The sequence below is a fragment of the Leucoraja erinacea genome, chromosome 2 (genome assembly GCF_028641065.1).
Source record: "Leucoraja erinacea ecotype New England chromosome 2, Leri_hhj_1, whole genome shotgun sequence".
In the NCBI taxonomy this organism is placed as follows: Eukaryota; Metazoa; Chordata; class Chondrichthyes; order Rajiformes; family Rajidae; genus Leucoraja; species Leucoraja erinaceus.
Genome location: NC_073378.1, coordinates 135156035 through 135183819, shown reverse-complemented (window position 1 = coordinate 135183819; position 27785 = coordinate 135156035). Strand labels below are relative to the sequence as shown.

General features: G+C 53.1%; 1 protein-coding gene across 1 annotated transcript; it reads right to left on the bottom strand.

Moving 5' to 3' along the window:
* Nucleotides 1-1115: 1115 nt before the first annotated feature.
* Nucleotides 1116-26065, bottom strand: LOC129706124 (ubiquitin carboxyl-terminal hydrolase CYLD-like). The gene is given in 13 exon segments (XM_055650125.1): nucleotides 1116-2376; nucleotides 4811-5021; nucleotides 5253-5465; nucleotides 7060-7178; nucleotides 10253-10361; nucleotides 14117-14249; nucleotides 16815-17008; nucleotides 18603-18681; nucleotides 19350-19396; nucleotides 19399-19462; nucleotides 20573-20711; nucleotides 21368-21530; nucleotides 25772-26065. Coding segments are annotated over 13 exon segments (1920 nt in total). The 5' UTR covers nucleotides 26036-26065; the 3' UTR covers nucleotides 1116-2191.
* Nucleotides 26066-27785: the final 1720 nt, after the last annotated feature.

Below are 27785 nucleotides of genomic sequence, written 5' to 3'. Positions count from 1 at the left end.
CACTGGAAGCTCATTCCACATCGCTACCACTCTCTGAGTAAAGAAGTTCCCCCTCATGTTACCCCTAAACTTCTGTCCCTTAATTCTGAAGTCATGTCCTCTTGTTTGAATCTTCCCTACTCTCAATGGGAAAAGCTGGTCCACATCAACTCTGTCTATCCCTCTCATCATTTTAAAGACCTCTATCAAGTCCCCCCTTAACCTTCTGCGCTCCAGAGAATAAAGACCTAACTTATTCAACCTATCTCTGTAACTTAGTTGCTGAAACCCAGGCAACATTCTAGTTAATCTCCTCTGTACTCTCTCTCTATTTAGTTGACATCCTTCCTATAATTGGGCGACCAAAATTGTACACCATACTCCAGATTTGGTCTCACCAATGCCTTGTACAATTTTAACATTACATCCCAGCTTCTATACTCAATGCTCTGATTTATAAATGTGTGAGCTCAGGCCCGCCACGTGGAATTATCTGCCGACTGGTAGACAGAGTTGGCAGAGAATCTTGCCGGCACGGTCGTGTGTGTGCAGGAAGGAACTGCAGATGCTGCTTTAAGTGTAAGGGTGAGTGTAGACAGGGGCCGAGAGGGGAGGGCATGGAGTGAGTTCAGATTTCGAGGGGGGGGGGTGTGCGGCATGGTGGTGCAGCGGGTAGAGTTGCTGCCTCACAGCACCAGAGACCCTGCTTCCATCCTGACTACGGGTGCTGTCTGTACGGAGTTTGTACGTTTGTACGTTCTCCCCGTGACCTGCGTGGGTTTTCCCCGGGTGCTCCGGTTTCCTCCCACACTCCACAAAGACGTACAGGTTTGTAGATTAATTGGCTTTGGTAAATTTGGAACTTGTCCCTAGTGTGTGTGGGATAGTGTTAGTGTACGGGGACGGGGTGATCGCTGGCCAGCATGGACTCGGTGGGCCGAAGGGCCCCGACTCCATGCTGTATCTCTAAACTAAACCTTCCAAAGGAGGATCTCGACCGGAAACGTCACCCATGCCTTCTCCGAGATGCTGTCTCTCCCGCTGAGTTACTGCAGCTTTTTACATCTTCATTCTAAACTAAAGGGGTAATATCTCCAATGGTTTTTCACACAGCAATCACACCACAACATAAAAAATGAAATAAATCTCTTTATTTATAAATGTACTGTTGCAATATAAATCTGGCAGTCTCCTATAAAAAGCAGGAGACTGGGAAAGCAATCTGGACGCTGGAAGCTGGGCCGGGCTGGAGGAGACGGGGAGACATTGCCCCTTGTAGGGTGTGAGACACCAGACTCACTGTCACTGGGGATACGTCTGCGGACGCTGGGCCAGGTTGGATAAGCTGGGACACCCTCCCTACTGTAGGATGGGTCGACTGGGCTTGTACTCACTGGAATTTACACGGATGAGAGGGGGATCTTACAGAAACATATTACATTCTTAAGGGATTGGAGCGGCTGGATGCAGGAAAAATATAGTCCCGATGTTGGGGGAATCCAGGACCAGGGGCCACAGTTTAAGAATAAAGGGTAAAGCCATTTTGGACTGAGACGAGGAAAAACATTTTCACCCAGAGAGTTGTGAATCTGTGGAATTCTCTGCCACAGAGGGCAGTGGAGGCCGATTCACTGGATGTTTTCAAGAGAGAGTTAGATTTAGCTAACGGAATCAGGGGATATGGGGAGAAGGCAGGAACGGGGTACTGATTGGGGATGATCAGCCATGATCATATTGAACGGCGATGCTGGCTGGAAGGGCCGAATGGCCTACTCCTGCACCTATTGTGTATGTTTCTCTGCAAGGCAGCAGCAGGCCAGACTCGCTGGCACTGTGGCTGGGTGTGTGGAGCATGTGGACGCTGGATGCTGGGCCAGGCTGGATGAGCTGGAGAGACAGTCCCTTGTGTGGGAGGTGCGAGACCACCAGCGACAGGGCCACTGGGGCTGGGTGTGTGGAATAGGTGGACGCTGGATGCTGGGCCAGGCTGGATGAGCTGGAGAGACAGTCCCTTGTGTGGGAGGTGCGAGACCACCAGCGACAGGGCCACTGGGGCTGGGTGTGTGGAATAGGTGGACGCTGGATGCTGGGCCAGGCTGGATGAGCTGGAGAGACAGTCCCTTGTGTGGGAGGTGCGAGACCACCAGCGTCAGGGCCACTGGGGCTGGGTGTGTGGAGTAGGTGGGATTGTGGAGGGGGGGGGCGGATGTGGTCACTTGTACACGGCCATCCTGGGGTTCTGGTACAGGTACATGTAGGCGTCACAGAACTGCCGTTTGGCCACTCCCGCCATGTCGCGGCCACTCTGCTTGGCCAGCTTCGCGGGAGGGATGTCCATGTACTGACCAACCTCGGGGCAGGCCGTCACCGATGGGATGTTGTAGCCGCTCTCCCCACCTGTGGGTCACAAGCACCGTCACATTGTCACTTTACTTCACAGACACAGCGCAGAAACTGAACAGGCAATAAATGTGAGGTTATCCATTATCCATTTTGGTGGCAAAAACGGGAAAGCAGATTATTATCTAAACGGTGGCTGATTGGGAAAGGGGGAGATGCAGCGAGACCTGGGTGTCATGGTACACCAGTCATTGAAGGTGGGCATGCAGGTGCAGCAGGCAGTAAAGAAAGCGAATGGCATGTTAGCTTTCATAGCAAGAGGATTTGAGTATAGGAGCAGGGAGGTTCTACTGCAGTTGTACAGGGTCTTGGTGAGACCACACCTGGAGTATTGCGTGCAGTTTTGGTCTCCAAATCTGAGGAAGGACATTATTGCCATAGAGGGAGTGCAGAGAAGGTTCACCAGACTGATTCCTGGGATGTCAGGACTGTCTTATGAAGAAAGACTGGATAGACTTGGTTTATACTCTCTAGAGTTTAGGAGATTGAGAGGGGATCTTATAGAAACTTACAAAATTCTTAAGGGGTTGGACAGGCTAGATGCAGGAAGATTGTTTCCGATGTTGGGGAAGTCCAGGACAAGGGGTCACAGCTTAAGGATTAGGGGGAAATCCTTTAAAACCGAGATGAGAAGAACTTTTTTCACACAGAGAGTGGTGAGTCTCTGGAACTCTCTGCCACAGAGGGTAGTCGAGGCCAGTTCATTGGCTATATTTAAGAGGGAGTTAGATGTGGCCCTTGTGGCTAAGGGGATCAGAGGGTATGGAGAGAAGGCAGGTACGGGATACTGAGTTGGATGATCAGCCATGATCATATTGAATGGCGGTGCAGGCTCGAAGGGCCGAATGGCCTACTCCTGCACCTAATGTCTATGTTTCTATGTTAGGCCCTTCAGCCCACCCAGCCCATGCTGACCAGGCCCCGGCGTGAGGGCCTGAACATCGGGCCACCCGGGGCGGCGACTGCGGGTGCTCGGAAGGCCCCGACCACGGATGAACACGGAGGGGAGGCTGGCTGGACTATGGTGCCATCCTCACCTTGGTGCCATTTATGTTATGTTGTGTCGTGGACTTTCTGTGTTTGTGCTTTTTTTTTTTTTTTTTTTTTTAATTCAATTTCAATTTTATTTTTAATATGTTTTATTAATTATTTATTTTTAAAATTATTTTTTTTTATGATACTGCCTGTAAGGGAAATTCATTTCGTTGTCTCAAATTGAAACAATGACAATAAATTTGAATACAATACAATGCTGACCAGCGATCACCCCTTCACGCTCGCTCCATCTAATCCCACTCTCTCATCCACTCCCTACACACTAGTGGTGATTTAGAGACACAGCGCACAATACAGGCCCTTCAACCCATTGTTTAAGAAGGAACTGCAGACGCTGGTAAAATCGAAGGTTGACACAAAACGCTGGAGAAACTCAACGGGTTGAGGAAGCATCTGTGGAGAGAAGGAATTGGCGGCGTTTCGGGTCGAGACCCACTGAGTTTCTCCAGTATTTTGTGTCTACCTTCGACCCACTGAGTCCATGCCGACCAATCGATCACCCGTTCACACTAGTTGTATATTATCCCACTCTCTCATCCACTCCCTACACACTAGGGGGCAATTTACAGAGGGCCAATTAACCCACAAACCCGCACGTCTTTGGGATGTGGGAGGATAGGTTGGCACGGTGGTGCAGCAGGTAGAGTTGCTGCCTCACAGCGCCAGAGACCCGGGTTCCATCCTGACTACTGGTGCTGGGTTTTCTCCGGGAGCTCCGGTTTCCTCCCACACTCCAGAGACGTGCCTCTCATGATATTATCCACCTCTGTAAGATCATCCCTCAGCCTCCTGTGCTCCAAGGACTAAAGTCCCAGCCTGCCCAACCTCTCCCGAGAGATCTCCACTCTTACAGCTTTTCCCCCCAACCACTAAATCAATAGACAATATACAATAGGTGCAGGAGTAGGCCATTCGGCCCTTCGAGCCAGCACCGCCATTCAATGTGATCATGGCTGATCATCCACAATCAATACTCCGTTCCTGCCTTCCCATATCCCCTGACTCCACTATTAAGAGCCCTATCTAGCTCTCTCTTGAAAGTATCCAGAGAACCGTCCTCCACCGCCCTCTGAGGCAGAGAATTCCACAGACAATGTGAAGAAGGGTGCCGACCCTTTCACTGGGACTGGTCAGGTATGGCAATAAAGCGTCACTCCATCCATTGCTGTGTTGCTGGTCAGCAAGGTGTGAGTGAATGAGTGTGTGTGTGTGTGCGTGTGTGTGTGTGTGTGTGCGCGTGTGTGTGTGTGTGTGTGTGTGTGTGTGTGTGCGTGTGTGTGTGTGTGTGTGTGTGTGTGTGTGTGTGTGTGTGTGTGTGTGTGTGTGTGCGTGCGTGTGTGTGTGTGTGTGTGAGCGGTGTGCCACTGAGCCTCACCGTGCCTGTCGGACATGCTGTCGAAGAACATCCAGTCACTGTTCTGCGGTCCGTACTTGACGAAGGATACGTAGTGGCTGGTCTCGATACACAGCACGGCGAAGAGTTGCATCCGCTCGCGGGGGACCCCCGCCCAACGCCCGCCCTCGTACCCCGTCGGGCAACGCAGCGCCAACGACACGTGCCGGCGCCCCGACGCCTGCGAGTGAACCTGCAGCAAGGGTGTGTAACGCAATCAGTGTGTGTGTGTGTGTGGGGGAGTAACGCAGCCAGTGGTGGGAGTGAACCTGGGTGAGTAACGTGTGTGTGTGTGAACCGTGGGTGTGCAGTATGTGGGAGTGAACCAGTGGTGTGCGTGTCAGTGGTGGGAGTGAACCAGGGGGTGTGTGCAGTCAGTGGTGGGTGTGAACCAGTGGGTGAGCGGTGTGCCGCTGAGCCTCACCGTGCCTGTCGGACATGCTGTCGAAGAACATCCAGTCACTGTTCTGCGGTCCGTACTTGACGAAGGATACATAGTGGCTGGTCTCGATGCACAGCACAGCGAAGAGTTGCATCCGCTCGCGGGGGACCCCCGCCCAACGCCCGCCCTCGTACCCCGTCGGGCAACGCAGCGCCAACGACACGTGAACCGGCGCCCCGACGCCTGCGAGTGAACCTGCAGCAAGGGGGGAGTAACGCAATCAGTGGTGGGAGTGAACCAGGGGGGAATAACGCAGTCAGTGATTGCTCCTTCTGTAGTTGTACAGAGCCCTAGTGAGACCACACCTGGAGTATTGTGTGCAGTTTTGGTCCCCTAATTTGAGGAAGGACATTGCTGCTATTGAGGGAGTGCAGCGTAGGTTTACAAGGTTAATTCCCGGGATGGCGGGACTGTCATATGCTGACAGAATGGAGCAGCTGGGCTTGTACACTCTGGAGTTTAGAAGGATGAGAGGATATCTCATTGAAACATATAAGATTGTTAAGGGCTTGGACACGCTAGAGGCAGGAAACATGTTCCCGATGTTGGGGGGGAGTCCAGAACCAGGGGCCACAGTTTAAGAATAAGGGGTAAGCCATTTAGAACGGAGACGAGGAAACACATTTTTCTCACAGAGAGTTGTGAGTCTGTGGAATTCTCTGCCTGAGAGGGCGGTGGAGGCAGGTTCTCTGGATGCTTTCAAGAGAGAGCTAGATAGGGCTCTTAAAGATAGCGGAGTCAGGGGATATGGGGAGAAGGCAGGAACGGGGTACTGATTGGGGATGATCAGCCATGATCACATTGAATGGCCGAAGGGCCGAATGGCCTACTCCTGCACCTATTGTCTATTGATGGGAGTGAACGAGGGAAGGGAGTAATGCAGCAAGCGATGGGATTGAACCGGGGGGGGGGGGGGGGGGAGTAACGCAGCCAGTGATGAGAGAGAGTGATGGCGTGAGTAATAAGAGTGACCCCCCCCATCATCCTGCACCCCTTGTCAGAAGGATAGACACTAAAAGCTGGAGTAACTCGGCGGGACAGGCAGCGTCTGTGGAGAGAGGGAATGGGTGACCCCTTCTTCAGACTGAGTGTAGGGAGGCGTGAGGGAAGAGCTCTGGGAAAGGGGAGAGGCGGGGAAAAGCGCAGCAGGGTAATAGGTTGGGCACGGGGTGAGGGGCTGATAGGCAGATGGTTGGAAGAAAGGCCTGAGATAAGAGCAGAAGGTGCGAGAGGTTTCATGAGTTGTGGATTGTGAAGCCAGAGGGAGGAAAGTGGCGGGGGAGGGGGGGGGGGGGGGGGGACACAGAGCAGGGAGGGGGGGGGAAAGAAAGGGTGGGGGGGGGGGAGGGGGGGAAGGAGAGGGGCAATGTCTTGGAGGGGAGTTAGAGATCACCTAAAATTGGAGCTCATGGGCAGGAAAGATTTTGCGGGACACGGGCCAAACGCAGGCAAATGGGACTGGTGTAGACGGGACATTGCGGTCAGCACAGACTAGATGGGCCGAATGGCCTGTTTCCGTGCTGTACGACTGTCTAACCAGGTACATGGATAAGAAAGGTTTGGCGGGATATGGGCCAAATGCAGGGATTGGCCTAGATGGGCTCTGTTGGTCGGCATGGAGGCGTTGGGCCGAAGGGCTGTCTGACTCTAAGTATATGGATAGGACAGGTTGAGGGGGATATGGGCCAAAGACAAACACAAACAGGTGGGGCGTGTGGGTCAGTGTGGAGGGCCTGTCTCGGCGCTGTCTCTAATGGCAGGGCTCTGAGGGAGAGGTGGGCGCTTTTACCTGGTGCCAGCAAATGTCACAGAACTGCTTGAGGCCCGTTTTGGAGAAGAGCTTGTCTTTGAAGCAGTCCTCGCACTCCTGGGTGGCCAGCTCGCTGCACACATAGCACCCCCTGGGGCCTGAGGACACAGGGAGAAGGGAACAACACAGGTCAGTCGGTGCGGTACAAACTTCCACAATAAGTTCAGAAGTTACAGGAGCAGAATTAGGCCATTCGGCCCATCTAGTCTACTCCACCATTCAATCGTGGCTGATCTACCTCTCCCTCCTAACCCCATTCTCCTGCCTTCTCCCCATAACCCCTGACACCCGTATTAATCAAGAATCTACCTACCTCTGCCTTAAACGTATCCATTGATGGCCTTCTGTGGTAAACCGAACCGTATACCGTATACCGAACCGGTAGGCGGCGCGACTCTGGTCAGCAGCGGCCTCTGCAGCCTGTCCACGTTTTTATTATTTTTTGTCTGTGTTTATATGTAGTTTTTGTTATTTTATGTTGGGGTGTGTGTGTGTGTGGGGGGTGGAGGTGGGGGAGGGGGGGGAAAACTTTTTAAATCTCTCCCTACACTGGAGACCCGACCTTTTTCTCGTCGGGTTCCGTTGTCGTTGAGGCCGCAACGAGGAGCGGCCTCCAACAGAGAAGCCGGGGACTCTGGTGCCGACTCACCTCACCGTCGCGGAGCTGGCCGAGACCGGAGCGGGTGGAGCGGTGGAGGAGCGCTGCCGCTGCCAGCTGCCGCTGCTGCTGCGGAGGCTGCTACTGCGGGTCTGCGGACGGCGGCACCGGGAGCCCGCGGATCCCTCGAGGGAGACCGCTTTTCAGGGCTCCTGCAACGGCGACTTCTCCCGCCCGAGTTGCGGGGTTGAAGAGCTCCTGGAGCGGGGCCTGACATCACCGCCCCGCGCGGCTTGGAATGGCCGCGGGACTCTGCGAGCACACGCCGGGGTTTCTAACACGACCTCGCACCACCCGGCGTGGCTTTAATGGCCGCGGGACAATCGCCATCGCCAGCCGGGGGCTTTGACTTGGACTCTGACATCGGGGGGGGGGGGAGAGTGCAGGGGAGAGATAAGTTTTTTTTTGGCCTTCCATCACAGCGATGTGATGGATGTTTATGTAAAATGTAAATTATGTTGTGTCTGGGGTCTATTTGTGTGTAATGTATGGCTGCAGAAACGGCATTTCGTTTGGACCTCCAGGGGTCCAAATGACAATTAAATAGACTATAGACTATTGACTAAAGAATTCCACAGATTCACCACCCTCTGACTAAAGAAATTCCTCCTCATCTCCTTCCAAATTGAACATCCATTCATTCTAAGGCTGTGATCTCTGGTCCTCGACTCTCCCACTAGTGGAAACATCCTCTCCACATCCACTCTATCCAAGCCTTTCACTATTCTGTACGTTTCAACGAAGTGCCCCCTCATCCTTCTAAACTCCAGCGAGTACAGTCCCAGTGCCGACCAACGCTCATCATAGGTTGACCCACTCATTGCTGGGATCATTCTTGTAAACCTCCTCTGGTATTAGCTGAGGGAAAACCTGCTGGAACCTTCTGGAAGAGAGGATATTAGCTGCGAGGAGAGGTTAGATAGAGGTGGATTGTTTCCTCTTAAGCGACAGAGGTTGAGGGGAGACATTATAAAGTGTATACAATTGTGACATCATACAATACAATACCGTTTATTTGTCATTTGAACCTCACGTGAAGTTCAAACGAAATTTGGTTTCTGCAGTCATACAAGAAAAGAACCAAGACACACACCAACACAATTCACACAAACATCCATCACAGTGAATCTCCTCCTCACTGTGATGGAAGGCAAAGTCTTGTCTCTCCCCTGCTCTCCATTTTTCTCCCGAAGTGAAAGTCAAAGTCAAAGGCCCCGGCGGGTGCTAGCAAGTCCCACGGCCACTTAAAGCCGCGCCGGGCGATATAAGGCCCTGCCCCGGATCCCAATGTTGGAGCCCCCGGTGGGCGCTAGCAAGTCCCACGGCCATTTAAAGCCGCGCCGGGCGTTGTGAGGCCCCGCTCCAGGTCACTCAACCCCGCATTTCGGGCGGGAGAAGTCGCCGTTGCCGGTGCCCCGCAAAGTGGTCTCCCACCGGGGACCCGTGAGCTCCCGGTGTCACCATCCACCGGAGTCGGGTCGCAGCAGCGCGCCACCGCAGCTCTCCACGCTCTGAAGCCGGCCAGCTCCATGATGGTAGGTCCGCAGCTCCGCGGGCTCCGCAGGCTCCGTGACTTGAGCCTCCAGGTCATTCCGGTTGGAGGCCGCTCCAAGGACATTAAAAACATCCACGGCGCTCGGCCCCAACGGCAACGGAGACCCGACAGGGAAAAGGTCGGTTCCCCGTGCAGGGGAGAGATTTAAAAGTTTCCCCCCCCACCCCCCCCACCCCCCCACATATACACATTTAAAAGCCCACTACAAACTACAGACTATGAGGGTGAGGGTGGGGGGAGAGGAGGGGGGGGGGGGGCGAGCTGGAGGGGAGAGGTGGGTGAAGGGCGCAGGAGAGTGGGAGGGGAACTGGGAGTTGGGTGTGGGGGGAAGGGGAGGGGGAGGGGAGGGGAACGCAGAGTGGGATGGGATTTGAGGGGGGGCAGGGTGGGAGGGAGATTTGATGAGATGGGAGGGGAGGGGATTTGAGGGTGGGGGGGAGAGGCGGAGTGGGAAGGGATTTGAGGGGAGGGGATTTGAGGGGGGGCAGTGGGAAGGAAATTTGAGAGGGGGAGGGAGGAGGAGGGATTTGAGGGCGGAGGGGGATTTGAGGGGGGAGGGGATTTGAGGGGGGAGGGGATTTGAGGGGGGAGGGGGAGGGATTTGAGGGGGGGGGGATTTGAGGGTGTGAGGGGATTTGAGGGGGGGGGGGGGGATTTGAGGGGGAGAGGGGATTTGAGGGGGAGGGGGGTTGAGGATGCTTGAGTGGGGATTTGAGGATTTGAGGGGGGAGGGGGATTTGAGGGGGGAGGGGATTTGAGGGCAGTGGAGATTTGAGGGGGGGGGGGGGGGGATTTGAGGGGGGTGTGGGGGGCAGGGTGGGAGGGAAATTGAGGGGGGGGGGGGGGTGGGGGGGAGAGGGTTTGAGGGGGGAGGGGGAGATTTGGGGGGGGGGGAGGAGGGGGGGGGGGGGAGGCGGCATACCTGTGCCCCCTCACCCCCTACCTCTGTGTACCTACTTTTTCACTCAGCAGGTCGGTGATGTCCAGTTCCAGAGAAGGGATGATTTTCTCAAACATCTTGTAACTCTTCCCAAAGCGAGGCATCTGGATGATAAAGCAGGAGGGAACCTGGGGGTGAAAAGAGTTAAATTGCGAGGTGGGTGGGAGGGAGGATTGTTGATTGATTGAAACTTTATTCTCACGTGTGACAAGTCACAGTGAGATTCTTCGTTTTGCAAACCACACACAAGGTATGCAAAGAGTGGCCACATAAGGGGCACAGAGAAGGTATTCAGTATAGTAACCCAATGGTTCCACTCTGTCCTGTACCCCCCCCCCCCCCCCCCCCCCCCATGCCAGGTATCTCTCCGTTATAGAGTCGCAGAGAGATACAGCGAGGAAAAAAACCCTTCGGCCCAACTTGTGCACACAGGCCAACATATCCCAGCCACACTAGTCCCACCTCCCCGCGCTTGGTCCATATCCCTCCAAACCTTTCCTATCCACGTACCTGTCTAACTGTTTCTTAAATGTTGGGATAGTCCCAGCCTCAACTACCTCATCTGGCAGCTTGTTCCATACACCCACCACCCTTTGAAGGGTTAAGAAACATTTAAGATTGTTAAGGGTTTGGACACACTAGAGGCAGAAAACATGTTCCCGACATTGGGGGAGTCCAGAACCAGGGGCCACAGTTTAAGAATAAGGAGTAAGCCATTTAGAACGGAGACGAGGAAACACTTTTTCTCACAGAGAGCGGTGAGTGTGGAATTCTCTGCCTCAGAGGGCGGTGGAGGCAGGTTCTCTGGATGCTTTCAAGAGAGAACTAGATAGGGCTCTTAAAGATAGCGGAGTCAGGGGATATGGGGAGAAGGCAGGAATGGGGTACTGATTGGGGATGATCAGCCATGATCACATTGAATGACAGTGCTGGCTCGAAGGGCCGAATGGCCTACTCCTGCACCCATTGTCTATTGTCTATTGTGTGAAAAAGTTACCCCTCGGATTCCTATTAAATCTTTTCCCCTTCACCTTGAACCTATGTCCTCGATTCCCCTACTCTGGGCAAGAGACTGTGCATCTACTCGATCTATTCCTCTCATGATCTCAGCGGCTCCCCCAAGCTGGCTCCCACTTTGTTCTCGGAGTGGAGGAAGGGGTGAGATTCTTGTGCACTCTTGACGGCACTGGGCCTGTACTCGCAGGAGTTTAGAAGGCTGAGGTGGGGGCCTCATTGAAACATACCGAACAGTGAACGGCCTGGATAGAGTGGATGTGGAGAGGATGTTTCCACTAGTGGGAGAGTCTAGGACTAGACATAGCCTCAGAATAAAAGGACGTTCCATTAGGATAGAAATGAGGAGAAATATCTTTAGCCAGAGGGTGGTGAATCTGTGGAATTCATTGCCACAGACGGCTGTGGAGGCCAAGTCAGTGGATACCTTTAAGGCAGAGATGGATAGGTTTGTGATTAGTACGGGTGTGAGGGGTTACTGGGAGAAGGCAGGAGAATGGGATTGAGAGGGAAAGATAGATCAGCCACGACTGAAAGGCATAGACTTGATGGGCTGAATGGCCTAATTCTGCTCCTATCACATGACCTTATAAACATGTATACACGACCTGATTGTAGTCATGTATAGTCTTTCCACTGACCAGCTAGCACGCGACAAAAAGCTTTCTACTGTACCCCTGTATACAAACTAAACTCAACTAAAAATGTTCAGTATGGACATTGTGGGCCGAAGGGCCTGTTCCTGTACTGTATTGTTCTATCCTGACTATGGGTGCTGCCTGTACAGAGTTTGTACGTTCTCCACGTGACCTGCGTGGGTTTTCTCCGGGTGCTCTGGCTTCCTCCCACACTCCAAAGACGTGTGGGCTTGTAGGCTAATTGGCTTTGGTGAATTTGTAAATTGTCCCTAGTGGCTGTACGGAGTTTGTACGCTCTCCCCGTGACCTGCGTGGGTTTTCTCCAGGTGCTCCGGTTTACTTCCACACTCCAAAGGCGTGCAGGTTTTGCAGGTTAATTGGCTTTGGTAAGTTGTGTGTAGGATAGAACGAGTGTGAATGGGTGATCGCTGGTCTGTGCGGGCTCGCTGGGCTGAAGGGCCGGTTTCCGTGCTGTATCTTTAACCTAAAACCTCTTGCGCTGCTGCAGACAAGAATCTTAACGTTACGTTTCCATATAATAACCATATAACAATTACAGCACGGAAACAGGCCATCTCGACCCTTCTAGTCCGTGCCGAACACATAATCTCCCCTAGTCCCATATACCTGCGCTCAGACCATAACCCTCCATTCCCTTCCCATCCATATAATTATCCAATTTATTTTTAAACGATAAAAATGAACCTGCCTCCACCACCTTCACTGGAAGCTCATTCCACACAGCTACCACTCTCTGAGTAAAGAAGTTCCCCCTCATGTTATCCCTAAACTTCAGTCCCTTAATTCTCAAGTCATGCCCCCTTGTTTGAATCTTCCCTACTCTCAGTGGGAAAGCTTTTCCACGTCAACTCTGTCTATCCCTCTGATCATTTTAAAAAACCTCTATCAAGTCCCCCCCCTTAACCTTCTGCGCTCCAGAGAATAAAGCCCTAAGAATAAAGTTTCGGGACATGTGACAATAATGCACACTTGACTCTTGCTGCAATGAAGTGCAGGCATGGATTTTATGTGAAGGAGGAGATTTAGTCTTCAGACTTTACCGATACTGCACAGAAACAGGCCCTTCGGTCCACCGAATCCGCACCTACCAGCGATCACCCTGTACACTTCTTCTTGTGTATGGCATGCACAGCCTAAAGTACCCTGTACACTGGCACTATCCTACACACTAGGGCCATTTAACCTATAAACCCACATGTCTTTGCAGCGTGGGAGGAAACCAGAGCATCTGGAGTAAACCCATGCACACGGTCACAGGAAGAACGCACCAACGCACAAACCCGTGGTCAGGATGGAACCCGGATCTCTGGCGCTGTGAGGCAGCAGCTCTACCCCTGCGCCACCGTGCCGCCCCAGTTGTGGGAATGAGAAGAAAGCTGTGCACTTGTAGTAGAGTTGACCTGAGAACATGGCACACTGAGGGATAGAGCCTTCTCTGTTGCTGCTCCGGCACTCTGGAACACCTTGCCGCTGCACATCACACAGGCCCCCTCACTGTCCATCTTCAAATCCACCCTAAAAACTCATTTTTATTCTCTGGCTTTCGACACTGGCTGAGACATTGCTCCTGTTTTTAGTGCTTTTAATGACTTTTAATTTTTACTGTTTTATAGTCCTTTGTTTTACGGTTTTTAATGGTTTGTAATAACTTCTTGTCCATGAGTTCTCATGTACAGCACTTTGTGGCAACTGCAGTTGTTTAAAGTGCTTTATAAATAAAGTTATTATTATTATTACTGGAGAAGTATGATGGGAAAAGAGGCCAACTTCAAGGTCATGTCTCCAGGAGACAATAAATATTGGGGGCTGTTTAAGGGCCTGTCCCACTAGGGCGACATTTTCGGCCACAGCCTGAAAAGAGATTGCCGTGAGGTGGTCGGGGCGTGAGTTGACTTCCTGTCACCCCTGGATTTTGGAATGTTCAAAATCTTCAGGCGACATCTGGGTGTTTCATCATGTTGTGCGCCCTGTCACACGCTGACGTACGCTGTCTTGCGCGTGACGCTGGCGTTAAATAAACTATTTGTTTGTTTAAAAGTTATCGGTCCTTAGGTTTGTTGTAGATAAGTTCATTCCCAATGTGGCGATTATATTTCGGTGTATTACACTTCTTGTGTTGTGGAGGCAGGTGATGCGAGTGGTGTAGCTTGAGGTGGAGGTGATGAGAGTGTCGTAGTGGGACAGGCCCTTTAGGTGACTCACTCACTCACCTCGGCCAGCTTGAGGTGGTTGCTGTGGAAGGAACGTTCCACCAGCTGTTGTACCGTGGGCACCAGCAGCTCATCGTCGGGGTCAATGAAGATCTGGTGGCAGTAGCATTCCTGGTCCTTGTGTCCCTCCGACCTGAAACACAGGGTCAATGTCAGAGAGTCACAGTCACAGAGTCACAGAGACACAGGGACACAGGGACACAGGGACACAGTCACAGAGACACAGAGACACAGAGACACAGAGTCACAGAGACACAGAGTCACAGAGACATACAGTCACAGAGACACACAGTCACAGAGACACAGAGTCACAGAGACACGGAGTCACGGAGACACGGAGACACAGACACACAGAGACACAGAGATATAGTCACAGAGACACAGAGTCACAGTCACAGAGACACAGAGTCACAGTCACAGAGACACAGGGACACAGGGACACAGAGTCACAGAGACACAGAGAAACAGAGTCACAGAGACACAGAGTCACAGAGACACAGGGTCACAGAGACACGGAGACAAGGAGACACAGAGACACAGAGACACGGAGACACAGAGACACAGAGATATAGTCACAGAGACACAGAGTCACAGTCACAGAGACACAGGGACACAGGGACACAGAGACACAGAGTCACAGAGACACAGAGACACAGAGACACAGAGTCACAGAGACACAGAGACACAGAGACACAGAGACACAGAGTCACAGAGACACAGAGACACAGAGACACAGACACAGAGACACAGAGACACAGAGACACAGAGACACAGAGACACAGAGACACAGAGACACAGGGACACAGAGACACAGAGACACAGGGACACAGAGACACAGAGACAGAGACACAGAGACACAGAGACAGAGAGACAGTCAGAGACACAGAGACACAGACAGACACAGAGACACAGAGACACAGACAGAGACACAGACACAGAGACACAGAAACACAGAGACACAGGGACACAGAGACACAGGGACACAGGGACACAGAGACACAGAGACACAGGGACACAGAGATACAGAGACACAGAGAGTCACAGAGACACAGAGACACCGGGACACAGAGACACAGACACAGAGTCACAGAGACACAGAGACACAGAGTCACAGGGACACAGAGACACAGAGACTCAGAGACACAGAGACTCAGAGACACAGACAGAGACAGAGACACAGAGACACAGAGACACAGAGTCACAGAGACACAGAGACACAGAGTCACAGAGACACAGAGACACAGAGACACAGAGACACAGAGACACAGAGACACAGAGACACAGAGACACAGAGACACAGAGACACAGGGACACAGAGACACAGGACACAGACACAGAGTCACGGAGACACGGAGTCACAGAGACACGGAGACACGGAGACACAGAGTCACAGAGTCACAGAGTCACAGAGTCACAGAGACACAGAGACACAGAGTCACAGAGACACAGAGACACGGAGACACAGAGACACAGTGACACAGAGACACAGAGACACAGAGACACAGAGACACAGACACAGAGACACAGAGACACAGAGACACGGAGACACAGAGACACGGAGACACAGTCACAGAGACACAGAGTCACAGAGACACGGAGACACAGAGACACGGAGACACAGTCACAGAGACACAGAGACACGGAGACACAGTCACAGAGACACAGAGACACGGAGACACAGAGACACGGAGACACAGTCACAGAGACACAGAGACACAGAGACACAGAGACACAGAGACACAGAGACACAGAGACACAGAGTCACAGAGACACAGAGACACAGAGACACAAAGTCACGGAGACCCAGAGACACAGAGACACAGTCACAGAGACACAGAGTCACAGAGACACAGAGTCACAGAGACACAGAGACACAGTCAGAGACACACAGAGACACAGAGATATAGACACAGAGACACAGAGACACAGAGACACAGAGTCACAGAGACACAGAGTCACAGAGACACAGAGACACAAAGACAGACAGAGACACAGAGACACAGAGACACAGAGACACAGAGTCACAGAGACACAGAGACACAGAGTCACAGAGACACAGAGACACAGTCACAGAGACACAGAGACCCAGAGACACAGAGACACAGAGACCCAGAGATACAGAGACACAGTCACAGAGACACAGAGACACAGAGACCCAGAGATACAGAGACACAGAGACACTCCCCCGACATCAGTCTGAAGAAGGATCTCGACCCGAAACATCGGCCATTCCTTCTCTCCAGAGATGCTGCCTGTCCCGCTGAGTTACTCCAGCATTTTGTGTGACTCTACCTTCGATTAAACCAGCATCTGCAGTTCTTTCTTACACATGTTCGGACAGACACAGTGGGCCAAACGGCTTGTACTGAGCTGTACTGTTCGACAGAAACAAGGAACTGCAGCTGCTGGTTTATACAGAAGACACAAACTGCTGGAGTGGGTCAGGCAGCATCTTTGGGGATGAAGGCTGGGTGATGTTTGGGGTCGGGACTCTTCTTCAGACCAGGACGGGTCTGAGCCTGGGAACTCCCTCCCCACGCCACTTCACTCGATGCGGGGGTTCACAGAGCGTCCAGCCCCCACCTCTCCAAGGGCAAGGCACAGATGCTGTAACCACCCACTCACCCCCCTCCCCAGCCCACCACAGGTTGTGTTCAAGATTGCAGCATTGAGGAACATGAAACCCTCACAAACTCACTTCAGCTTCAGGAGAGGCTCCAGTCCCAGCACCTGCTGCATGATCACGTTGAGAAACTCCTCGGGGTCTGCAAGGCAAGGACACACACACACACACACACACACGCACTTAGGTTTTTTACTGTCATGTGCACCGAGGTACAGTGGAAAGCTTGGTTTCTCAACGCTATCCAAACAGACCAGCTGTTGCCAGGACTAGAGGGTCTGAGCTATGGGGAGAGGCTGGGACTCGATTCCTTGGAGCGCAGGAGGATGAGAGATGATCAGGTGGGACTAGTGTAGCTGGGACATGTTGGCCGGTGTGGGCAAGTGGGGCCTGTTTCCACACTGCATCACTCTATGACTATGAACTATTCATACATACCATTAAGCCAAACCCAACTACAATAGGTAGAGCAGATACAGAGTGCAGAATATAGTTCTCAGCATTGTAGCGCATCAGTTCCACAGACAAAGTCCAATGTCCGCAATGGGGTTAGAGGTGAATCGGACAGTGCCCTAGCTTATGGAAGGACAGAGGGGAAGAAGCTGTTCCTGAGTCTGGTGGTGCACGCTATCAAGCTTCTGTACCTTCAGCCGGACGGGAGCGGGGAGAAGGAATCACCGGGGTGGGACAAGTCTTTGCTCAAAGATAGATTCAAAGTGATGGAGTAACTCATCGGGTCAGGCAGCATCTATGGAAAAAATGGATGGGTGACACTTTGGGTCGGGACCCGTTTATCAGTCTTTTATGTTGACTGCTTTCCTGAGGCAGCGTGAAGTGTAGATGGAGTTGATGGAGGGGAGTCTGGTCTGTGTGATGGACTGGGCTGCATCCACAACTCTCTGCATTTTCCTGTGGTCTTGAGCAGAGCTGTTCCCAAACTGTGATGCGAGCCGACACTATGCTTTCAGCGGTACATCTGTAGAAGTTTGTTAGTGTCATATAGTGATACAGCGTGGAAACAGGCCCTTCAGCCCAACTCGGCCAACATGTCCCAGCTACACTAGTCCCACCTGCCCGTGTTTGGTCCATATCCCCCCAAATCTGTCCTATCCATGTACCTGTCTAACTGTTTCTTAAACATTGGGATAGTCCCAGCCTCAGCTACCTCCTCTGGCAGCTTGTTCCATACACCCACCCACCCTTTGTGTGAAAAAGTTACCCCTCGGATTCCTATTAAATCTTTTCCCCTTCACCTTAAACCTATGTCCTCAATCCATCTACTCTGGGCAAGAGACTCTGTGCATCTACCTGATCTATTCCTGTCATGATTTTATACACCTTGTATTTTGTTGGTTCACATGCTTGATCAATGGTGTTTTATCATTAATGTTTTATTATTATTAATGTTTAGTGTTTTCTGAGTCATTCGTAACTGTCACTGTATGTCATGTTGTTACTTGTGGGCGGAGCACCAAGGCAAATTCCTTGTATGTGAATACTTGGCCCATAAACTTACTTACTTACTTACAAGATCACCCCTCATCCTCCTGCGCTCCAAGGAATAGAGTCCCAGCCTGCTCAACCTCTCGCATGTGACTGGAGATATGTTCAAGTTGCCCATCCTGGATTGGGGAGTGGGGGGGAGTGGGAGGGTGAGAGGAGGGGAGAGGGAGGGTGAGGGGTGGGAGGGGGGGGGGGGGGGGGGGGGGGGGGGGGGGGGGGGGGGGAGGGGAGTGGGGGGGGGGGGGGGGGGGGGGGGGTTGAGGGGAATGAGGGGGGTGGGTGGGGGGGGGGGAAGGTGGTGCTGGAGCAGGGGGAACCAGGGAAGCCTCACTCCTCCTCACTGACCTTTCTCTCTCAGACGTGAAGCCGGGCACAGTATCCGCCTTGTGTCAGCTCCTGCCGCAGATTCATCACCTTCTTGCAGTCCACAAACCCGTCCCTGCAACACAGACACACACGGGGGTGGGGAGGGGGAGGGGGGGGGGAGTGAGAGAGACCGGGTGTGTGGGAAATGGGGAGGGAGAGTAGAAGGGGAGAGAGGTGGAGGGTGAACAGGAGAGTGGAGGGGGAGGGGGATGTGGGAGGGGGAGGGGGATGTGGAGGGGGAAGTTGGAGGGGTAGTTAGTGGGGGGAGGTGGAGGAGGGGAGGGGTAGGAGAGGGAGGGGGTGGGGAGGTGGAGGAGGAGGAAGGTGGGGCAATGGGGGAGGGAGTTAGTTAGGGGGGAGGGGTGGGTAGGGGGAAGGGTTTGGGAGGGGGAGTTAGGGGGGGGCGGGGGTTGTAGGGGAGGGGGGGAGGGGAGGGGCAAGAGTTGTAGTGGAGAGGGTAGTGGAGAGGAAAGGCAGTAAATGAGGTGAAGAGGATACAACATTAGGGACCACTAACATTATTCTCCCACACATGGTGTGGGTTTAAAGCGCTGGGAACAATGCATAGCATGGGAAATATCGGAGAGACCCTCACTTAAACTCCATCCCCTGGAGAGCTTCCCTCCCCCCCACCCCATCACCCCCCCCGCTCCCCACCCCCCGCCACCCCCATCACCCCCCTCACCTCCCCCCCCCCCCCCAACCCCCCCCCCCCACCCCCCACCTGATGCAGGTGCTGACCTGCGGAGTGGGTTGACAATCTCTTCACGCAGTATCTGCTGGCAGCTGGGCGTTGTGTGCGGGCAGTGGTCTTGTACAACATGGAGTCTAGCACCATGCTGCAGGAGAACAGGCTGCAGGAGAGAGAGACACAGTCACACCCTCACATACGGGGAGACAGGGAGTGGGGGATGTATTATCCTCCCCCTCACCCCACACACCCCTTCCCCACCCTCCCACCCTCCCCAACCCCCCCCCCCCCCCCCCCCCCCCCCCCCCCCCCCCCCCTCCCCCCCCCCCCCCCCCCCCCCCCCCCCCCTCCCCCCCCCCCCCCCCCCCCCCCCCCCCCCCCCCCCCCCCCCCCCCCCCCCCCCCCCCCCCCCCCCCCCACCCCCCCCCCCCCCCCCCCCCCCCCACCCCCCCCTCACCACCCTCCGCCTAACAAAGTTCCTCCTCATTTCCTTTCCAAAGGAACATCTTTTTATTCTGAGGCTGTGCCCTGTGGACTTGGACTCTCCCACTAGAACTCAAGACTTTAGAGTCGCAGTATTGTATGGAACCAGCCCCTTTGGCCCACCCAGATGGTGCCGACCAGCGATCACCCCGTACACTAGTTCTATCCGACTCACTAGAGATGGAACCCAGGTCTCTGGCGCTGTGAGGCAGCAACTCTACCGCTGCGCCATCGTGCTGTCTTAAAGGGATTCCGATGGGGGAATACATGGGTTAGTTCTCTCCAGGAACAGGGCCTCTTCTTGTTGGACAATCTGTAGCCAAGCCTACTCCAGGTAGCCCAAAGCCTGGGCCTACTGCAGGTAGGCCAAAGCCTGGGCCTACTCCAGATAGGCCAAAGCCTGGGCCTACTCCAGATAGGCCAAAGCCTGGGCCTACTCCAGGTAGGCCAAAGCCTGGGCCTACTCCAGATAGGCCAAAGCCTGGGCCTACTCCAGGTAGGCCTAAGCCTGGGCCTACTCCAGATAGGCCAAAGCCTGGGCCTACTCCAGATAGGCCAAAGCCTGGGTCCTACAGGTAGGGCAAAGCCTAGGCCTATTCCAGGTAGGCCTACAGAGACAAGGCCCTATCCCACTTCCAGCCCCTGTGGCCCTGGGTCTTGAGGTAAAGAGCGGCCTGTCCCCTCTCCTGTCTCCTCGGTCCCTTTCTCTCTCCCCCGTCCCCATCCACCATCCCCTGCCCCGTCCCCGTCCGTCCCCGCCCCACAGAGGGCAGACAGCGTGGATCCTTGCCTGAAGAGTGCAGCGTCCATGTAGCAGGAGTTACAGTGGCCCTGGATCCCACGCATCCTCCCCTGCAGGACACGCACCGCCTCCTCCTCCCTGGGGGGAGCGATCAACTCTGTCACCACGCACGACTCACGGCTGCCGGCTGCGACACAGGGCCAGGGTGTGGGAAACATGGCTACACTGGCCCTCACATCCCCCACACCCCCTCCCAGCACACCCCCCCCTCTCTCCCCCCATCACTACAATGACTGGCCCCCCCATCTCCTCCCCCCACTCTCCCCACACTGATCCACACCCCTCCCCCTCCTCTCTCTCCCTCCCCTCCTCTCCCCCCCCTCTCTCCCCCCTCCTCCATCCCCCTCCTCTCTCTCCCCCTCTCTCCTCTCGCTCTCCCTCCCTCTCTCTCCCTCTCTCTCTCTCCTTCCCTCCCTCCCTCCCCCCCCTCCCTCCTCCCTCCTCTCTCCCTCCCTCTCTCCCTCTCCCCCCTCTCTCTCTCTCTCTCTCTCTCTCTCTCTCTCTCTCCCTCTCTCTCTCTCTCTCTCTCCCCCCCTCTCCCTTCTCCTCCATCCCCCTCCCTACTCTCCCTCTCCTCCCTCCCCCTCATCCCCCCCCCCACCACCCTCCTCTCCCCACCCCCTCCTCTCTTCCCCCCTCTCCTCTCCCCCCTCCTCCTCCCCCTCCCCCCTCCTCTCCCCCTCCTCCTCCCTCCTCTCCCATCCCCATTCCTCGCCACCCTTCCCCCCCCCCCCCCCCCCCCCCCGCGCCTGTCTTCACCGGGGTTGAAGAGTTGACCCTTACCAATGGCCTTGCCTTCTTGCCAGTTGTCCCGCGAGGGGGAGAGAGACTGGAACCTGGCGTCGGGCTGGCAGGAGGCCAGGCGGACGAATATCCCCCTCTTGGGTGGGCAGTGGAAGTAGTACATGCCCTGCCAGCACCCATCCGTCACGCCCTGGTCCACGTCCTGCAAGTCAACGTATCTGATGCAACATCTCCTCCACTGCCAGAGCCTGGGCACACACACAAACTCACTCCAGCCCAACACCACCTCGGATTCCACCCGAGACGCTCACAACCCAGCGGCATGAGTCTGAAGAAGGGTCTCGACCAGACAAAGGGCAATGGGGAACCAATGTGGAGGGGGAGGGGGGGCGATGCTTTGTAACTTCAGTGCCGTAGGTGGCTGTTATTTGTATACGTTGTGTATGCACGCAAAGAATCTCACTGTGAGTAGTCGCAAGTGACAATAAAGTGGTCCTATTCCTATTCCATTCCTTCTCACCAGAGATGCTGCCTGTCCCGCTGAGTTACTCCAGCATTTAGTGTCTATCTGTGGTATGAAGATTGATTTCTCTATTGCCGAGTAACTCCCTGCATTCCCCCCCTCTCTCTCTCTCTCTCCGCCCCACCCATACTAGTTGTTCTGCTAGTTTCATTGTTCGTATCACCTCCTCCACAGCCAACAATGGACCATTATGGGCTCCACCTTTCCTGGGCCAACGGTGCAGGCCCTGACTTGTTCTGTACCTGTGTTCACACCCCTAGTTTCCTCTCCCCTGACTCTTAGTCTGAAGAAGGATCTCGACCCAAAACGTCACCCATTCCTTCTCTCCAGAGATGCTGCCTGTCCCGCTGAGTTACTCCAGCTTTTTGTGTCTACCTTCAATGCAAACTAGCATCTGCAGTTCCTTCTTACACATATCTGTTCGGTAATAGGCACAAAAATGCGTCATTCAATGTGATCATGGCTGATCATCCCCAATCAGTACCCCGTTCCTGCCTTCTCCCCATATCCCCTGACTCCGCTATCTTTAAGAGCCCTATCTAGCTTTCTCTTGAAAGTATCCAGAGAACCTGCCTCCACCGCCCTCTGAGGCAGAGAATTCCACAGACTCACAACTCTCTGTGGGAAAAAGTGTTTCCTCGTCTCCATTCTAAATGGCTTACCCCTTATTCTTAAACTGTGGCCCCTGGTTCTGGCCTCCCCCAACATCGGGAACACGTTGCCTGCCTCTAGCGTGTCCAAACCCTTAATAATCTTATATGTTTCAATGATATGCCCTCTCATCCTTCTAAAATCTAGAGTGTACAAGCCCAGCCGCTCCATTCTCTCAGCATATGACAGTCCCGCCATCCCGGGAATTAACCATGTGAACCTACGCTGCACTCCCTCAATAGCAAGAATGTCCTTCCTCAAATTAGGGGACCAAAACTGCACACAGGTGTGGTCTCACTAGGGCTCTGTACAACTGCAGAAGGACCTCTTTGCTCCTATACTCAACTCCTCTTGTTATGAAGGCCAACATGCCATTGGCTTTCGTCGCTGCCTGCGGTACCTGCATGCTTACATTCAGTGTTACGTTAAATACTTACTGGAACTAATACAGGGCGAGAATACTGTCCAGTTGCATCACATTTAGCTTATTATTCTCACTTACCGTGAAAAGCCTTTTTTTGCCTGCTATCCACTCAGTTCACATACTGTACGCTAATACAATCAAGTCAAACTCCAGTACAACAGGTAGAGCAAAGGTGAAGATACAGAGTGCAGAATATAGTTCTCAGCATTGTAGCACATCAGTTCCACAGACAAAGTCCAATGTCCGCAATGGGGTCGAGGTGAATCGGACAGTGCCCTAGCTTGTGGAAGGACCATTCAGAAACCCGATAACAGAGGGGAAGAAGCTGTTCCTTAGTCTGGTGGTGCGCTCTTTCAAGCTTCTGTACCTTCTGCAGGACGGGAACGGGGAGGAGAAGGATGGCTGACGTTTCTGGAGGAAAGGGATGGTTTGGTACTTGATCTGATCGCAAAACGTTTCACTGTACCTCAACGATCCTACACGGGGGATTATAAGACACAAAATGCTGGAGAAACTCAGCGGGGCAGGCAGCATCTCTGGAGAGAAGGAATGGGTGACGTTTCTGGGTGCCCTCTCCCCTCCCTGATGGACATCTACACCTCCCGCTGCCTTAGCAAGGCAAAGAAGATCATCAAAGACAGCTCCCATCCTGCGTTTGGACTGTTCGACCTGCTGCCCTCTGGAAGGCGCTATAGGTGCATCAAATCCAGGACAAATAGACTCAGGAATAGTTGCTTTCCGAGAATTATAACTACTCTTAATTCAAATTCACACATGCACTGACTTCACAGCCCAACACGGACTTCCATCTGTATATATGTATATATGTATGTAGCGTCGCAGAAATTGTGCACCTATTCCAACCCCCATCTCCCTTCTGTTTTTTGTTTTTTCTGTTTCTTGTTTTTTGTGCTAAATTGTATGTATGCACTGAGTACGAGCAGCTTTCAGTTTCACTGTACATGTATAGTGACAATAAATGGCATATCTATATCTATCTTCTGAAGAAAGGTCTCGACCCAAAACATCACCCATTCTCTCCAGAGTGAGCTGCCTGTTCTGCTGAGTTACTCCAGCATTTTGTGACTACGTTCAGTTTCAACCAGCATCTGCAGTTCCTTCCTACGCCATGGGGGGGGAGGGATGTTGTTTGAGGTCATTATTAATGCAATTTTGGTTTCTATTTCCTGGAACTGGTTAGATCGGCTGGGAATTTCCAGCCACACCTTTGTTTTGGTTTCAGTTTTTCACAGCAGATCTATCTGGCAGACCTTGCACTGCCGAGATGACTCGATCAACCAGATCGACCTTTGTTACGAGGATACCACCAGGACTCAAGGGTCTGAGCTACAGGGAGAGGTTGAGTAGCCTGGGTCTCTCTCTATTCCTTGGAGGCCAGGAGGATAAGGGGAGATCTTATAGAGGTGTATAAAATCATGAGAGGAATAGATCGGGTAGATGCGCAGAGTCTCTTGCCCAGGTCTATCGCAGTCGCTGCCTCAAAAAGGCTGGCAGCATCGTCAAGGACCCACACCATCCTGGCCACTCACTCATCTCCCCGCTACCCTCAGGTAGAAGGAGCCTGAAGACTGCAACGTCCAGGTTCAGGAATAGCTGCTTCCCCACAGCCATCAGGCTATTAAACTCCTCAAACAAAACTCTGATCATTAATAGCCCATTGCATTTTATCTGTTTATTTATGTGTGTATATATATATATATATTCAATGGTATATGGACACGCTGATCTGTTCTGTATTTATGCCTACTATATTCTGTTGTGCTGAAGCAAAGCAAGAATTTCATTGTCCCATCTGGGACACATGACAATAAACTCTCTTGAATCTTGAGAGTAGTGGAATCGAGGACCAGAGGACATGGGTTCAAAGTGAAGGGGAAAAGATTTAATAAGAATCTGAGGGGTACCTTTTTCACACAGAGGGTGGTGGGTGTATGGAACAAGCTGCCAGAGGAGGTAGTTGAGACTGGGACTATCCCATCGTTTAAGAAACAGTTGGACAGGTACATGGATAGGACAGGTTTGGAGGGATATGGACCAAACGCAGGCAGGTGGGACTAGTGTAGCTGGGACATGTTGGCCGGTGTGGGTGAGTTGGGCTGAATGCTGTATCACTGATCCACACTGTATCACTCTATGACTTTGTGACTATGACGGTGACAAGCAGCCAACATAATCAAAGACGCCCTATCCTGGTCATTCCTCCCAATTCAGTGGGAGGCACAGAATGTAGGGTCTGAACATTCCGTTCTCCTCCTAATTCTGCTCCTGGAAACTTTGCTGTCTGAAGAAGGGTCTCGACCCAAAACGTCACCCATTCCTTCTCCCCAGAGGTGCTGCCTGTCCCGCTGAGTTACTCCAGCATGTTGTGTCTATCTTCAGTTTCAACCAACCAGCATCTGCAGTTCCTTCCTACACAAAGCTAGACCAAGGCTCTCCACTGCGGTAGATAGTAGCTCAGGACCGACCGCTCTCTAGTTGTTGGTAGGGTGGTTCAGTTACCTGATAACAGCCGGGGCCTCAAAGAGGCCTCAGTCCCTCTCCCAGTGGTCCCGTTCCCAGCTGCCCCATTCCCTCTCCCAGCTGCCCCATTCCCTCTCCCAGTGGCCCCATTCCCTCTCCTAGTGGCCCCGTCTCCAATGGCTCTGTTCCTAGTGGCCCGACTCCCTCTCCCAGTGGCCCCGTCTCCAATGGCCCCGTTCCCAGTGGCCCCACTCCCTCTCCCAGTGGCCCCACTCCCTCTCCCAGTGGCCCCGTCTCCAATGGCCCCGTTCCCAGTGGCCCCACTCCCTCTCCCAGGGAGAGTCCCGGTCAGTGGGGCACTCACCAGTTCCACACCAGCCTGCTGCCCGTCCACTCCCGGCAGGTGCCCGGTCCATTGGATGACCCCGGTCACCGGAGGGCCCTTGCTCATGTCGATCTGCACGGTGGATTTGACCCCCAGCCAGTGGCGGGGCGGTGGGCTGTCTCCATTCACCAGGGCCTGCTGAACGAGGCCCTGCTCCTGCTGCAATCCATCCACCTCCGTCCCACTCTCTCTGGCTGCAACAACACAGAACATGGCACAGTTAAACACACACGCTGAAGCCATCTCCGTCTATCTCTCTCTCTCCCTCTCCCTGTCTCTGTCCCTCTATATCTCTCTCCCTCTTTCATCCACTCTCTCCTTCCTCTCTTTCTCAATTGTCTATTGTCTTTCTCTTTGTCTCCCTTTCTCTCTCCCTCTCCCTCTCTCTGACCCTCTATATCTCTCTCCCTCTTTCACCCCCTCTCTCTGTCCCTCTATATCTCTCTCCCTCTTTCACCCCCTCTCTCTCTGTCTCTCCTCCTCTCTCTTTCTCAATTATCTATTGTCTTTCTCTTTGTCTCTCTTTGTCTCCCTCTCTCTCTCCCTCTCTCGGTCCCTCTATATCTCTCTCCCTCTTTCACCCACTATCTCTCTGTCTCCTTCCTCTCTTTCTCAATTGTCTTTCTCTTTGTCTCCTTGTTTCCTTCTCTCTCTCTCTCTCTCTCTGTCCCTCTATATCTCTCTCCCTCTTTCACCCCCTCTCTCTCTGTGTCTCCTCCCTCTCTTTCTCTATTGTTTTTCTCTGTCTCCTTCTCTCTCTCTCCGTCTCTATATATCACTCTCTCTATATCTCTCCATCACCCCCCCTTCCCCCTCCTCTCCCTTTCTCCCCCATAAACACCACCCTCTCTCCCCCCCCCCCCCCCTTTCATCAGTCACTGAAAGTAAGCATGCAGGTACAGCAGGCAGTGAAGAAAGCCAATGACATGTTGGCCTTTATAACAAGAGGAATCGAGTATATGAGCAAAGAGGTCCTTCTGCAGTTGTACAGAGCCCCAGTGAGACCACACCTGGAGTATTGTGTGCAGTTTTGGTCTCCTAATTTGAGGAAGGACATTCTTGCTATTAAGGGAGTGCAGCGTAGGTTTACAAGGTTAATTCCCAGGATGGCGGGACTGTCGTATGCTGAGAGAATGGAGCAGCTGGGCTTGTACACTCTGGAGTTTAGAAGGATGAGAGGATATCTTATTGAAACATATAAGATCGTTAAAGGGTTTGGACACTCTAGAGGCAGGAAACATGTTCCCGATGTTGGGGGAGTCCAGAACCAGGGGCCACAGTTCAAGAATAAGGGGTTGGCCATTTAGAACGGAGACGAGGAAAAACATTTTCACCCAGAGAGTTGTGAATCTGTGGAATTCTCTCTCAGAAGGCAGTGGAGGCCGATTCACGATACTTTCAAGAGAGAATTAGATAGAGCTCTTAAAAGATAGCGGAGTCAAGGGATTATGAGAATGGGGTACTGATTGGGGATGATCAGCCCCATGATCATAGTGAATGGTGGTGCTGGCTCGAAGGGCCGAATAGCCTACTCCTGTGTCTATTGTCTATTGTCTTCCTCTACACCCACACTGTGAAACAATTCAATCCTCTAGCTGCACAATTGGCAATTCTCTGATCCTTTTGTCTCACACCTAGTGTGTGTACACTTCTACCTGTCTACAATCCACCTCGCCTGTGTTTATCTATGACCTGTCGTAACGGGTCTGGGTTAAGATGTGGTCGTAGAGTCGGTGAGTCTGAAGAAGGGTCTCGACCCGAAACGTCACCCATTCCTTCTCTCCATAGATGCTGCCTGTCCCGCTGAGTTACTCCAGTATTTGGTATCTACCTTCATCTATGACCTGTCAGGCTTTGTCCTGCCCCTCCCCGCTCCCACCCCCTGCAATGATCACAGCGGCCAATTAACCTACAAACCGGTACGTCTCTTTGGGATGTGGAAGGAAACTGGAGCACCCGGTTATATACAATGTGAGGTGTTGTATTTTGGGAA